The sequence below is a fragment of the Cololabis saira genome, chromosome 4, assembly GCF_033807715.1.
Source record: "Cololabis saira isolate AMF1-May2022 chromosome 4, fColSai1.1, whole genome shotgun sequence".
Classification (NCBI taxonomy): Eukaryota; Metazoa; Chordata; class Actinopteri; order Beloniformes; family Belonidae; genus Cololabis; species Cololabis saira.
Window position 1 is genome coordinate 35,142,826 of NC_084590.1, and position 12,515 is coordinate 35,155,340.

General features: G+C 41.3%; 1 protein-coding gene across 2 annotated transcripts; it reads left to right on the forward strand.

Annotated features, from left to right (window-relative positions):
- Nucleotides 1–876: 876 nt before the first annotated feature.
- hic1 (hypermethylated in cancer 1) lies at nucleotides 877–9,392 on the forward strand. 2 transcript variants are annotated; one of them, XM_061719596.1, is made up of 2 exons: nucleotides 877–1,034; nucleotides 6,589–9,392. In XM_061719596.1, exon 2 carries the CDS (start codon nucleotides 6,618–6,620, stop codon nucleotides 8,805–8,807), a length of 2,190 nt encoding a protein of 729 aa, XP_061575580.1. In that variant the 5' UTR covers nucleotides 877–1,034; nucleotides 6,589–6,617; the 3' UTR covers nucleotides 8,808–9,392. The 2 variants fall into 2 exon arrangements, with proteins under 2 accessions (XP_061575580.1, XP_061575579.1); XM_061719595.1 differs by lacking the exon at nucleotides 877–1,034 and adding an exon at nucleotides 2,288–2,427.
- Nucleotides 9,393–12,515: the final 3,123 nt, after the last annotated feature.

Below are 12,515 nucleotides of genomic sequence, written 5' to 3' on the forward strand. Positions count from 1 at the left end.
AAAGCTCCACACCGTGCCAAAGGGCATCATACTGACACAGTTAGTTCCTGTCCAGTCCGATACAGTTGACAGCATCAGTTACTTCTCATGTTAAGAATTTACAAGCCAATATACATGACTTTTTAGAATATTAACAATGTAAAAAAAACACTCCAATACAGGCTAGAAAGAATGACAAAAGTGTTTCTCATTCACATAAAGTACATATATATATATATATATATATATATATATATATATATATATATATATATATATATATATATATATATATATATATATATATATAGTGTGTGTGTGTGTGTGTGTAAACATTAAAGTGCACAAACAGCCTGATGTGTGTGTGTGTGTGTGTGTGTGTGTGTGTGTGTGTGTGTGTGTGTGTGTGTGTGTGTGTGTGTGTGTGTGTGTGTGTGTGTGTGTGTGTGTGTGTGTGTGTGTGTGTGTGTGTGTGTGTGTGTGTGTGTGTGTGTGTGTGTGTGTGTGTGTGTGTGTGAGTGAGTGAGTGAGTGAGTGAGTGAGTGTAAACATTAAAGTGCAACAAAAAAAGTCCTAACAAAAAAAAAAGCTAGATAAAATATGTTTTTCCAGATAGTATAGCTCTACAAAGACCTAATCTGAAGTAAAGGTGTTTCACTGATAGGGTTACTCCCAATCAAAGCAGCCAGAGCTCCCCGGCTCCCTGGTCGCTCCAGCCCCGGTGACTCCGCCGGTGGGGGTCGCTGTGCGCGCAGCCTCGCCGCTCCGCGCAGCTCCGCTCCGGCCGGACACCGACGCAGCCCGAGGTGTCAGATAGTCTTGTTAACACGTGAGAAATTCTTAGTGTGGAAGAGGCTGAAAGAGGTGGGTGGGTGGGGGGGAAACCAAAGACAGTGGAGGGACTACAGAGAAAGAAAAAAATAATAAAATAAAAAATACGCGGAAGAGGGGTTTGGACAGAGAGCTGGATTCGGAGGAAACCTGCGGAGATCTCGGGGAGATAATGCCGAGCAGGAGCGCAGACGCGCGGCCACAGCACCAGACATGAGTCCGAGGTAAGAGGGGACACCGCGGAGGGGCAGGGGGTCCGGACGGACTCGAGTGGCCACAACCAGGACAAACTGGACTTATTCAACTACTCTCTAAGAATTTTTTTGGTTTGAACCGATTAATTTAGCCCCAACTGACAAACATTGAGCATCTGGATCTCCGGCTATTCCACCTTAACTCATGTCATCTTCTAATATCCCTGTTATTCACTTAATTATTATAGACACGATCCAAGACATTGGATGTGCACTAAAAGCACAATACAACATGTTTAAATAGTATGCTTTAAAATATTTGCCTCCTGTAGTCTAATTTTGCCCTATAAAGAGCTCCACTGCCCATAACACACACATTTGGCTTCCCTTGATATATCTCAAGAATACTGGGACAGATTCCTGACTTAAATGCAGCCAGAGAAGGCCGTATATCCTTTTAGTTGGCAGTTTTCAGGGGAAATGTTCAGCCCAGTCTCCATTTCAAGTGATGACTGATGGATTACACTACACAGGAGTGTTTTTACTCCTTTAAAAGAGCTGTAAGTGTTTCATCAAGGCACCTTTTAGTTCCACTCCTTGCTAATTGACAATTTAAAACCCATTTACCAGACACGGAGGTCTGAGGAGGAATAGGAGGCAGACTCGTTTTATATTAAAAATGTATCAAAGCTGATTCATTAAAAAAAAAAGAATTTGAGGACAAGTATATATTTCTCATGGGATAAAAAAAAAAAATATATATATTCAAATTGCAGCTGATATTAGATATAACTGTGAGTTCAAGGAAACATTTGAATTAGACTTGGAGCACATCACAAACATGGAGTTTATGTGAGTTACCTGATGAGAAATATGCAACGTACAGTTGCCTGTCTCTTTAAGACGATTTGTCGAGAAGTTCACGTCGGGGTCACTTGAAGTTCCTGCCCTCGATTTTACCTTTTAGTTTTATTATAGACTGACATCACACGGGGCGCTAAAACACTTAAGGCGCATAGAGGCTCCATTATCATCTCGGTGAGCGTTATTGCTCAGTCTCAAAAATAGCTAAGGAAATTAGAAGAGAGAAAAAAAACGGGGGGGAGGAAAATGATGCTGGTCTAAGCACGTATTTTTTTTTTTTGTAACTTTTTGGAAAGGATGCGATAGAGGGGAGAGGAGGGGCACTGAGAGAGACAGAGGGAGGAAAGTGGGTGGGAGGACGGACCCAAGGAGCGAGAAGAAATTCATATCAATTAATAATCGTTAAAAAAAAAGAGCTGGCAGACGCGCTCGGAAAACTGGCATGGTTTTTTGGAGGCTGGCAGTTCAGCGCTGAAACGTCAGATATGACTCCTGGAGACTGCTGAGATGATCATTAAGGGAGACTTAGATCGGATGGCAGAAGACATCGGGTATGCAGGTAAGAGCTGAGCCATGTAGACGAGAACGAGCCAAAGATGACATTTATATTTTATTCACTCGACCGCAGAGTGTAGTACACTCATGGATATGGTTTAAAAATATTTTTTACTTTTAGATTACCCCCGTCGTTTTTATTAAAATTTTTATTCTAATCCAATTCTTTAATATGCATCCAAATAACTTTTCTTTAGTGTTTTACTATATGAATTATCATGCAATTCATAATTAATTTGTGCATCTCTTTGAGATCACAGCAATACAATTACGATTTGGATGCTTTACAAACGATTGCAATAATGAGAATAAAACAAGATTTTTATTCTCATATACGTATCTAAAATGTCGCATCAGAGGATTATGGATAAATATCGTTAATTTACTCTAAAAAATAGGCCTGCACTGCTACTACCGACTTCAGATGATGGAAGACACAATAATCGATGCTTTAACAATGTTTGGAGGACGCAAATGAGTTTGGGTTTCTGCTTTCCTTTGCGCAAGCCGAGATTTTGTGGAGCTGCGCGTAAGAGACGCTCCTCAGTGCTGCTGACAGGTCTGAGAAGGAAAAGAGCTGCTACAAGAAACAGCTGTTACAATGTACGGCGAGCTTAAAAAAAGATGGTTCTGGAGGTGATTTAAAGGTTTTTTTTTTATAAGTCGGAGATAAGTAAGGGTAAAGGAGGGATAAGAAAGCAGCTCGGACAGGCACATTCACCCGTAATTCGCTTTTGCCGTACAAAACGTGAGGCGCACTTAAATGCACCAGGGCTGACCTGAGACACTCAACATATGAGAGAATAACTCTTAACAATTTAAAATAGGTCTTTCAGACGGGCTGTGAACGCGTTATATATTGCGAGACAGGGAAATAAAGTTATGTCTTGTAGCTCATTTAACTTGTGCAGTGACTAAAGTGAGAAATTCGAAATAAAACAAGCAGAAAGATCTGCTCTAAAACATGGACAGCTATCAATTACTTTTCTTATCTAACGACACACATCCCACCACGTTTCTTCTCTAACGCAATAGCTGATAATTTTAACAAAATGCCCTGTCATTATCTTGCGTAAAATACGCTCTCTTAACAGTTTCCATCTAAGAGAAGATGCAGCTCATATCTTCATCAGTGTTTCATAAATGTGTGATGATTTTTAGATGTGGAGTAAACAAACAGGAAACTGTCTCACTCTGTGAGGTTTGCTGACCTGACTGAAAGTTTGACAAAAACTTCATGACTGCAATTTGTTTTAATGGCATTACTCTGACCTCAATGACAAACCTTTAACTAATATAGCAAAGAAAAGACTGACTTGGTGTTTTGTGGATTTAAGCTATGGTCAAATAGGTTTTAAGATAAACAAAATGCATGAGCATGTGAAGAAAAATAAAATGTCAACACAACCTTTTAAGCAGATTTCTGAAGTGTTTATGTGACTTAGGCTGAATAGTTTTACTTCACGCCACACCGCAAAATGACAAACCCGACAAAACCCAGGATCGATGAATATTAATCGAATGCAAATAACCAAATGCTGTCAACATAAACTGCTCCACATCAGTCCTCTAAACATGCTGACGGATCATTAAAAAGAATGGCTGTCAAATGAAAAACAGCCATGCATCCCAGAGGGACTCCAGTAACTTCTCGAGTAACGTCTCTCAGGTGACTGTAATGTATGTGCAAGCTTGAGGAATTATTTGATTTATGTGCGACATGACAAAGCTACAAAACGGGCCACGGTGCAGGGTTTGAATTACATGAATTTCTTGCAGTTCTACTTTAAGATGTGTTTTGTGACTCAATATCACTGCAATCATAGATGCTTCCTCACAGGATGCAGTGAAACTACACATGTCCTCGAGATCAAGAGCTTTATGATGCACATTTTACTGTGGTGCTCTGACAGGAAATTACATAAAGCAGTAAGTTTGTTTTTTGTAAATTAAGGATGTGTATATATATATATATATATATATATATATATATATATATATGTATATATATATATATATATATATATATATATATATATATATATATATATATATATATATATATGTATATATATATATATATATATATATATATATATATATATATATATATATATATATATATATATATATATATATATATATATATATATATATATATATATATATATATTGTTTCAAGGGGAAAATTTGGTCAACTTCGCTGTTATCACAAAACATGACCAAAAGTATGTTGTTTTTTTTAAAGCACAGAACATTGCGGTGAGTCAAAATGCTGTTATGTTCATTAGTCTTTTTCCTTTGGTTTATTTTAGATATGAGATACATTAACCTTTAATGATAGAGGGAAATTAAGTTTGAAAGAATAATTAAATTTTTCTCCATATCCTTGTAATGCAAGAAAAGAAAAAAAAACAAACTGATAAGGCAAACAGGCGAGAATTTCCACAGATTGTATCTGTGTAAGTCACCACGCGCTGCAGACTGGTGACAGGGAGATGAGAAAAATTGATGACGAAAGTGCAGCAAGTAAGAAAAAGTTATATCAAGTTTATTTCTAAACATGAAACTTCTGACCGGAGTTGAAATTTATTATAACAATTGTCAAACCTGGAAAGAAAAAGAGGAAAACAGGGGGAAGAATTGTTGATGACAACTGTGGACATGATAGACTGGAAGTCAGCATGAGGCTGCCATACCTCCCCTCTTATTTCTGGATTTTTATCTATTTATGGCCAGATAATGAGGAATAATTAGCACACAGGATAACAGCATGTGTATATATCAGATACATACTTTCTTTTGAAATGATTAAGATATAGTTTTTCCCATAATATTGATCATCATGTGATCAAAAACCAGACTGCATTAGGACTTTCAACTTTCAATTTACAAGTGACGATGTGTTATTCTAAGCCTGATGTTACATATTCAGCGTCAGCATCTGCAAAAATGCACAACTGAAACTGTTTTAAGTAGCGTAACTGTGGGACATTATGGGGGAAAAAAAATATACGATTTTTCTCAGGATTTTTCAGACTTCTTTTTCTTTTTTCTTAAATTCATACTTCCTTGTTCTTTTGCTGAGTGCCTTCTCTGAGTAAAGTAAACAAGAAGTGAATGAGCTGGTGTCAGGAAGACTGTGATCAGACAAATGACATGATATTTATTTAGTTGCTTGCTTCCCATCAGTGAGTCTGAGTCCACAGGGACAGTTTGAGACGTTTAACCTCATAAGTAAACTATCCTCAGATGAAACTGCTTGAACAATACTTGGGGCTTCATGCACGGAGCTGAAGTGGTTTATTCTGGGCTTGATGGAACAATTAGTGTTGATATTTGAGCGTGTGTATCTGTATGTGTGAGAGTGCACGCTCGATCTCTGGAGTCTATCTCAGCGTAAAGTATTGAACCATCTCTCGCTGATTTACATCTTGTGCGCTCAGTGTTCCTTATATGACTGAGCAGGACGGCAGGCTGGAGCCAAGCCGAAGCCCTATCTTTTTTTGGATGTGTCTTTCTCCCGCAGGTTTATACCTGCTGTTCATCACACTTGTGAAACATTCGCCTCCTTTCTTTGTTTAAAGCTCTGCGCGCACTTATGGGATACATTAGCAGGAAGCCAGTAATTACAAAATATATATCTGTGGTTCTCTAACTTATGCTCATTCTCTCCTTTACCTCGCTGCAGAGGAAGTGAATGCAAAGACTTGAATTTCTGATAATGAGAAAACCATCGCAGCCGTTCACCTCTAACAAGAGTTCACTGTTTTTCAGTGGCCTTCTTGTGCACTTTCCACATATCGCCTCTGTACCTTTCTTACGTTCCATCAAAAATCTCAGACATTAAAATTAGAAATTAAATCTTTTATTATAATTACACATTGTAATGCAACTGAGACCTACCTTTGGAGTGCTTTTTTCTTCAAAAGAAAGATTTCGTATGAATAAAATACATTCCATATGCAGAAACACTTTCTATTTCTCCAAAGATTTATGTTAATGGATCTTTGCCTTATATGTATTCTGAAGTCTTGAGTCATATTTAATATACGCAATTACACTTTTTTTTCAGCAGTGATCATTTCAGTGGGGCATTATTCAAGTTGCTGTGACCTGAAATGCTGAATACCACATGACGTTTAACACATATTTGTTGTTGCAGGTGGCGGACTGAAGACAATTTTGGATGCCATGGAAGTTCCAAGTCATGCTAGGGATCTCCTCCTGCAGCTCAACAGCCAGCGCACCAAGGGCTTCCTGTGTGATGTGATCATTGTGGTGCAAAACGCCCTCTTCAGAGCTCACAAGAACATTCTGGCTGCTAGTAGCCTCTACTTGAAGTCTTTGGTGGTCCATGACAATCTCATCAACCTTGACCACGAGATGGTGAGTCCAGGGGTCTTCAGGGTCATTCTGGACTACATCTATACAGGGCGCCTTACTGAGGGAGACCCCACCTGTCCCAATGAGCCCAATCTAGGGGCCGTCTTGGCAGCAGCCAGCTACCTTCAGCTACTTGACTTAGTGGCTCTGTGCAAAAAGAAGTTGAGAAGAAATGGAAAGTACACTCCGCGTCAAGGTCCTGCCTTTCTCCCCTATACGAAAATGGGACCCAGCAGTTTGGGTTTTGGGAGCGGTGGTAGATATAGGGTTTCTACTCCAGTAATTCAGCCCTGTCCTCCTGGGGGAATTTTGAATGCACCCAGAGCACCATCACTGGAGGAACTGGTTCCACATCGACTAGCCATTCATACTGGGGAGTTGTATGCTCCCACCTCCAACCACAGCTCCCAGGTGTTTCCCACCCTGCAAGCAGCTCTGCCTGCTCCACATGGGCGCGCAGCCCACCCTGAGAGAAACTGCTCCCCCAGCTTTGGCCTTGATCTTTCCAAGAAAAGCCCCACCTCCCAGTCTCAGCTCACAGCCTCTCAAAACCATCTGGCAAACAGTCACAATGATGAGGAGCGAGATGACACTCTGAGCGGCCGCACAAGTCCCATGCAGGGTACAAATGGGAGAGTCTTTTTATCGGAAAAAATGGAGTCTACCCATCAGGCAAGCTCCCTCTCGCCTCCGCCTTTCCCACATCTAAACCAGCCTTTAGGCCCCAACCTCCCTCATCTGCATCGCTCAAGCTCCCAGGGGACAGAGCGCTACGCATGCCTACCCAGCCCTGACACCCCTACAGAAGGTGGAGAGGCAGGCAGAGAACACGGCACCATCTACTGCTTGGTGAAACCTGAGCCAATGCAATACCCGGCTGAAGACGAGGATGAGGATGAGGATGAAGAGGACGGAGGTGAAAATGGAGAACAGCATCATAACCATCACAAGCCAGGGGAGGAGAGCGAAGGAGGCGATGACAAGAGTGGGTCAGGGACAGAGGAGACGGGCAGTAGTGAAGGCCGGCCGTCCCCTACTGGACCGATGGGGAGGTTTCACATGCCGTATGAGCCAGAGAGCTTTGGAGACAATCTGTATGTCTGTATTCCCTGTGACAAAGGCTTTCCAAGCTCGGAGCAGCTCAATGCTCATGTGGAGACACACACAGAGGAGGAGCTGTATGGCAACTCTGGAGGGGAGATGGGAAACTGCAATAACAGCAGCACCAAAAACATGAGCAGCATTACAAATGGTTATGGCAGCCTCGGCAGCAGCGGCACTCTGAGCAGTCTGTCTCATCTGGAGAACAAGTCCAACCAGGGCCTGAATTCAGGCATTGCAGAGATGATTCGACCATACCGCTGTTCCAACTGTGAAAAGTCCTACAAAGATCCAGCCACTTTGCGGCAGCATGAGAAAACCCACTGGCTAACGCGGCCTTACCCTTGCAGTATATGCGGCAAGAAGTTCACACAGCGTGGTACCATGACGCGCCATATGCGCAGCCACCTTGGCCTTAAACCTTTTGCCTGTGACTCCTGTGGCATGCGCTTCACACGTCAGTACCGTCTCACTGAACACATGCGAATCCACTCTGGGGAAAAACCCTATGAATGTCAGGTGTGTGGGGGAAAGTTCGCCCAGCAGCGCAATCTCATCAGCCACATGAAGATGCACAGCAGCGGAGGGAGTGCCGGCAGCCTGACGACAGATGGGAAACTGAAGCTGGACTTTTCAGAGGGCATCTATCCCCTGAGTAAATATGCAGCAGAGCACCTGGGGCTCAAGCAGGAGAAGGCCAATGAGCTTCTCATTCAAGCACAGCAGCAACTGGTGGCAGATTCCAAGGCCCTCGAGAGCCTGTACCCTCTCTCCAAACTGGCCTCCGAGCACCTGGGTCTCACCCATGACAAGATGGATGTCCTGGGCCAACCACTGCCCCCTCCATCACAGGTCCTCTCTGAGGGCCGCATCATTGACCGCTACTCACCCAGCTAAGACATACATGTAAAAATACCAATCACCGTTGGGTCTGTGTGCACACACCATTTGCAGTATTTTAAAGCCATTCACCTCAACTCAGTATCTGCACGTCAGACTCAGGCCAAGTGGAACTGGTCTGCTAATGCACACCAAAATGTGTAGACTGTAAGTGCCTTTCTATACATCTAATGTATCTAATGTCCTCCTTCATAAAGGAGCTTTGTTCTTTTACGTGACCAAGGGACACTCATTTAAAGACGTACAGTGTTTATGTACAGTTTATGCAAAGACAGTTTTTTTTTTCTTTTTAATTTCAACCAATGAGCCAAAGTGACAATTTGAGAACCAAAATGAAATTATTTTATTTATTTTTGTATTGTGATGAATTCCAAAGAAAACACGTTGCAAGGAAACTTTGCATTTTGACCCTAAACCTGTGTACTATTCATCTTTGTACAAAAAAAGAAAAAAAGAAGAAGAAAAAGCACATAAGGACAATATTCTGGGTTGCCCAGATCTGAACTTTTACCATAAGAATAAGCCAACTCACCTGGATTCCAAAGTAATGGGAGTATAGAAATATATATATATATATATATATATATATATATATATATATATATATATATATATATATATATATATATATATATATATATATATATATATATATTTTTTTTTTTTTTTTTCTTTTAAAACCTTAATTTCATTTATATTTTAAATTTTTGGGGTACTGGATAATTTATGTGTCTTTATCTCTGCCTTCTCCCCCTTCATGTGAAATAACTGAATGATAAACGCAATTGCCCCAGTTTTATAGTAAAGTCTTTACTGCTTTATTTTCCCTTTTTTTTTTTTTTTTTTTTATTCTAAACATGCCCCCACCCCAAAAAAATAAAATAAAAAAAATGTGTGCAGGTTAAGAGGCGCATACTAATGATTGCTTAATCGGCTTTAGGCTCAGCTTGCAACCGCTCTTGAGCTAAAACTTCCTTTTGCTGTGTTACAAACATCCCTCGGCTTTCGTTTGTTATTGAGATGCGGCGAGTACAGCCCTGTGATCTCACATGTGGGACACGATTGCACATACCCAACGGATGACACACTAATCCCTGTTCATGACGAGTGCAGCTCCAATTCATGGTTCAGACGAAGCATGGGAGTTGCCTCTGACTGTTGTATTTACAGTTATGGAGGCAGCTGAGTGCAGTCGAGGCGGGATGACTGGGACAGACATTTACTGTCATTAGTTACATTAATAGCAGAGTGATGATTAACTGTAAAGTGGTCAGAGGCCTTGTCGTAAATTGCTCCAACCTCCCGTCCTGCCCCCCCCCCCCCCCCCCCCCCCGTAGCCTGTTGTCTAGGAGCGAGCCCACTGTTTACAGGCCCGAGTGAGAGCTGCATTCAGCCCTTTGCCTCAGAAGCACTCCACAAACAGGAGGGATGTCTGCTGCACACACAGCGAGCTGCTAATCTGTCAGCGATATGAACATGAGATGGAGTTTGTGGGTCTTCCCTGGAAGCCAGCGGATGAACAGCACTCCCCAGCTGCCGCGCTTCAGTAATCCCTGTGAAATCTCACTTTCTCCTGGACAATTTGCACCGCTTGCCGGCATGATGTCCCATTTCATGCCTGCCGTCTCACTCCTGTGATCCGCATATAAACGTTATATCCCAGCCTAGTCTCCTGGCCTTGCCCTCTCCTGCTGGTATCAAATGTGGAAGCAGAGAATGACATTTTTCTGTGTCGGCTGACCAGCAGTTCCTGTAACTTGAAAACAAAAGAGCACTTAAAGGTTGCGGGTTGAAGGCACTTTTTCCTTTTTTTTTTTTTTTTTTTTGGTTTTGTTTCCCTACCTTTATTCCAAAGAACATGTTGGCCTTTTCCTTTTCTTCTATTTTTTTCAAGGGGAGGGTGATATTTACTAGTCCTTGATTTAGATCAGAAATGTTTGACCACTATAGTGCCAATGCCAACCTCAGTGGGTGAATGTGAAGTCTAAAGCCATAAATACACTGTGATAGACGTAGTGAATCTAAAAGGTAAAAAAAAAAAGAGACAATGTGCCTGACTTGGATTTTTTTTTTTTTTTTAAATGTAACAATAATTTAAGGGCTTCCTTTCTGTAGCATATGTTTATATCAAGCATGTTGTATCTTGTCACTTTTGTTTCTTAACTTCTTTCTAATTTGGACTGAAAGCAGCGCACGTGAAACTGGTGCTTATACCTCAGGACTGAACCCAGTGTGGGGATGCTAAGCTTTTGTAAACCCTTTGCTCAAAAATATCAACACTCACATGCACACTTTTGTTTTTCCTTTCTATTTAACAGGGCTGATGTCCTGTGTTAAACCTGTGTGTTTTTTTTCCTCCTGTGTTTAGATATTATTTGTAATACTTTTATGGTGGAGAAAGTTCATGTGCCATTAACATGTTTATTTTTATTGTCATTAAGCGGTATACATTTTGTATTGTGTCGTCCTTAAAGAGGCCCATGAGAGCCGGAGTAATTCCATTTTTATACCATAAGACAAAGTGACTCTGTTCTGGTGACTAGTTCAGCGGCAGCATAGTAAGTATGCAGCAATGATGCTGAGTTTTAGCCACGCGTACAGTAAGGTGACAAGTGTTTTGAAATATCTCCCTGCCAAAAGGCATGATGCATCATCAGCACTTCCTTAAAAACGCAAGCAGTAGCTTGAAAATTGGCCTCATATTGTTTGGCTTCGCTCATCCAGAAGTTAATGAACTCCTGACATGAGCCAGACAGAGGTCGTGCATGCACACAAGCTCATAGGAAGCCGGCTTGTTTTGGTTGGTGCTTCAAGTTTGGAGACTGTGTTGATTAGCTCTGTGACATAAAAAATAAAGAAGACACAGCTTTATGAGAGCTTGGTTTGAAGAATTTCATCTGTAAACTCATGTGTCGGTGATTAAAAAAAAAAAAAAAAAAAAAAAGTAGGAACAGGCAGATGTGAGTCGTGGGAATTTCAGTCACTTTACTCTCTCCCATTCACTAGTTGAAATGAAAACGTATCCATTCTTTTTCCTTGCCAGCACCACTAAAATAACACAAAGAGTTTCCACTGTCATTTAAAATCTGTGCAAGAGGAAAGAGCGAGATAATGCTTCAACATATCTGTTGGACGTGCACCGTTTGAAATGTGCTTATGCGTATTAATGCGTGCGGCAGCGGGGAAGGGCCGGGTATCTATAGAAAGGGGAAGCATTCGCTTGTCTGTTTGTGTGTCACCGTGCTATTTGAGTGCATGAAGGGCCGTTAATGCATGTCCTGGGAATAGGGCTGGTGTGAAGGAGAAGAGCAGAGGAGCAGGAAGTGAACTTTTGGCTGGTGTGTTGTGCTGAGCAGGATGTGCTGTGTGTTTCTGCTCAGAGTCAGATAGAGAGTCGGAGACTTGGGAGGGAGAGCGCAGCGGGGAGGACGCGGGCCATTGTCTCAGTATGAAAGCTTGTTCTTACTTCTAAAACTCACAATTCAGAAAACAAGTAGACTGTATCTTCTCTTTTCCTTCCCCTGATGGCTCTTTGGGAATAAACGTCTGCTCACTGTCATGGTGATGTGACACTGTGGGCCTTCGAGGCTCTGTGGTGAGCCTCTCAGATATTTTGTTATGATTTGAGGATTCTTTTTTGGCATATTATTAATATAAGACATTTGTATTTTATTTACTTGAGATCATGTTCATATTTTGAACATT

Bases quoted from the DNA above. Each gene is read 5' to 3' on its own strand.
- hic1 (XM_061719595.1), top strand. From the start codon at position 2,376: ATGATCATTAAGGGAGACTTAGATCGGATGGCAGAAGACATCGGGTAT. The intron at 2,428-6,588 runs GTAAGAGCTGAG...TTGTTGTTGCAG, and splicing joins AGAAGACATCGGGTATGCAG to GTGGCGGACTGAAGACAATT.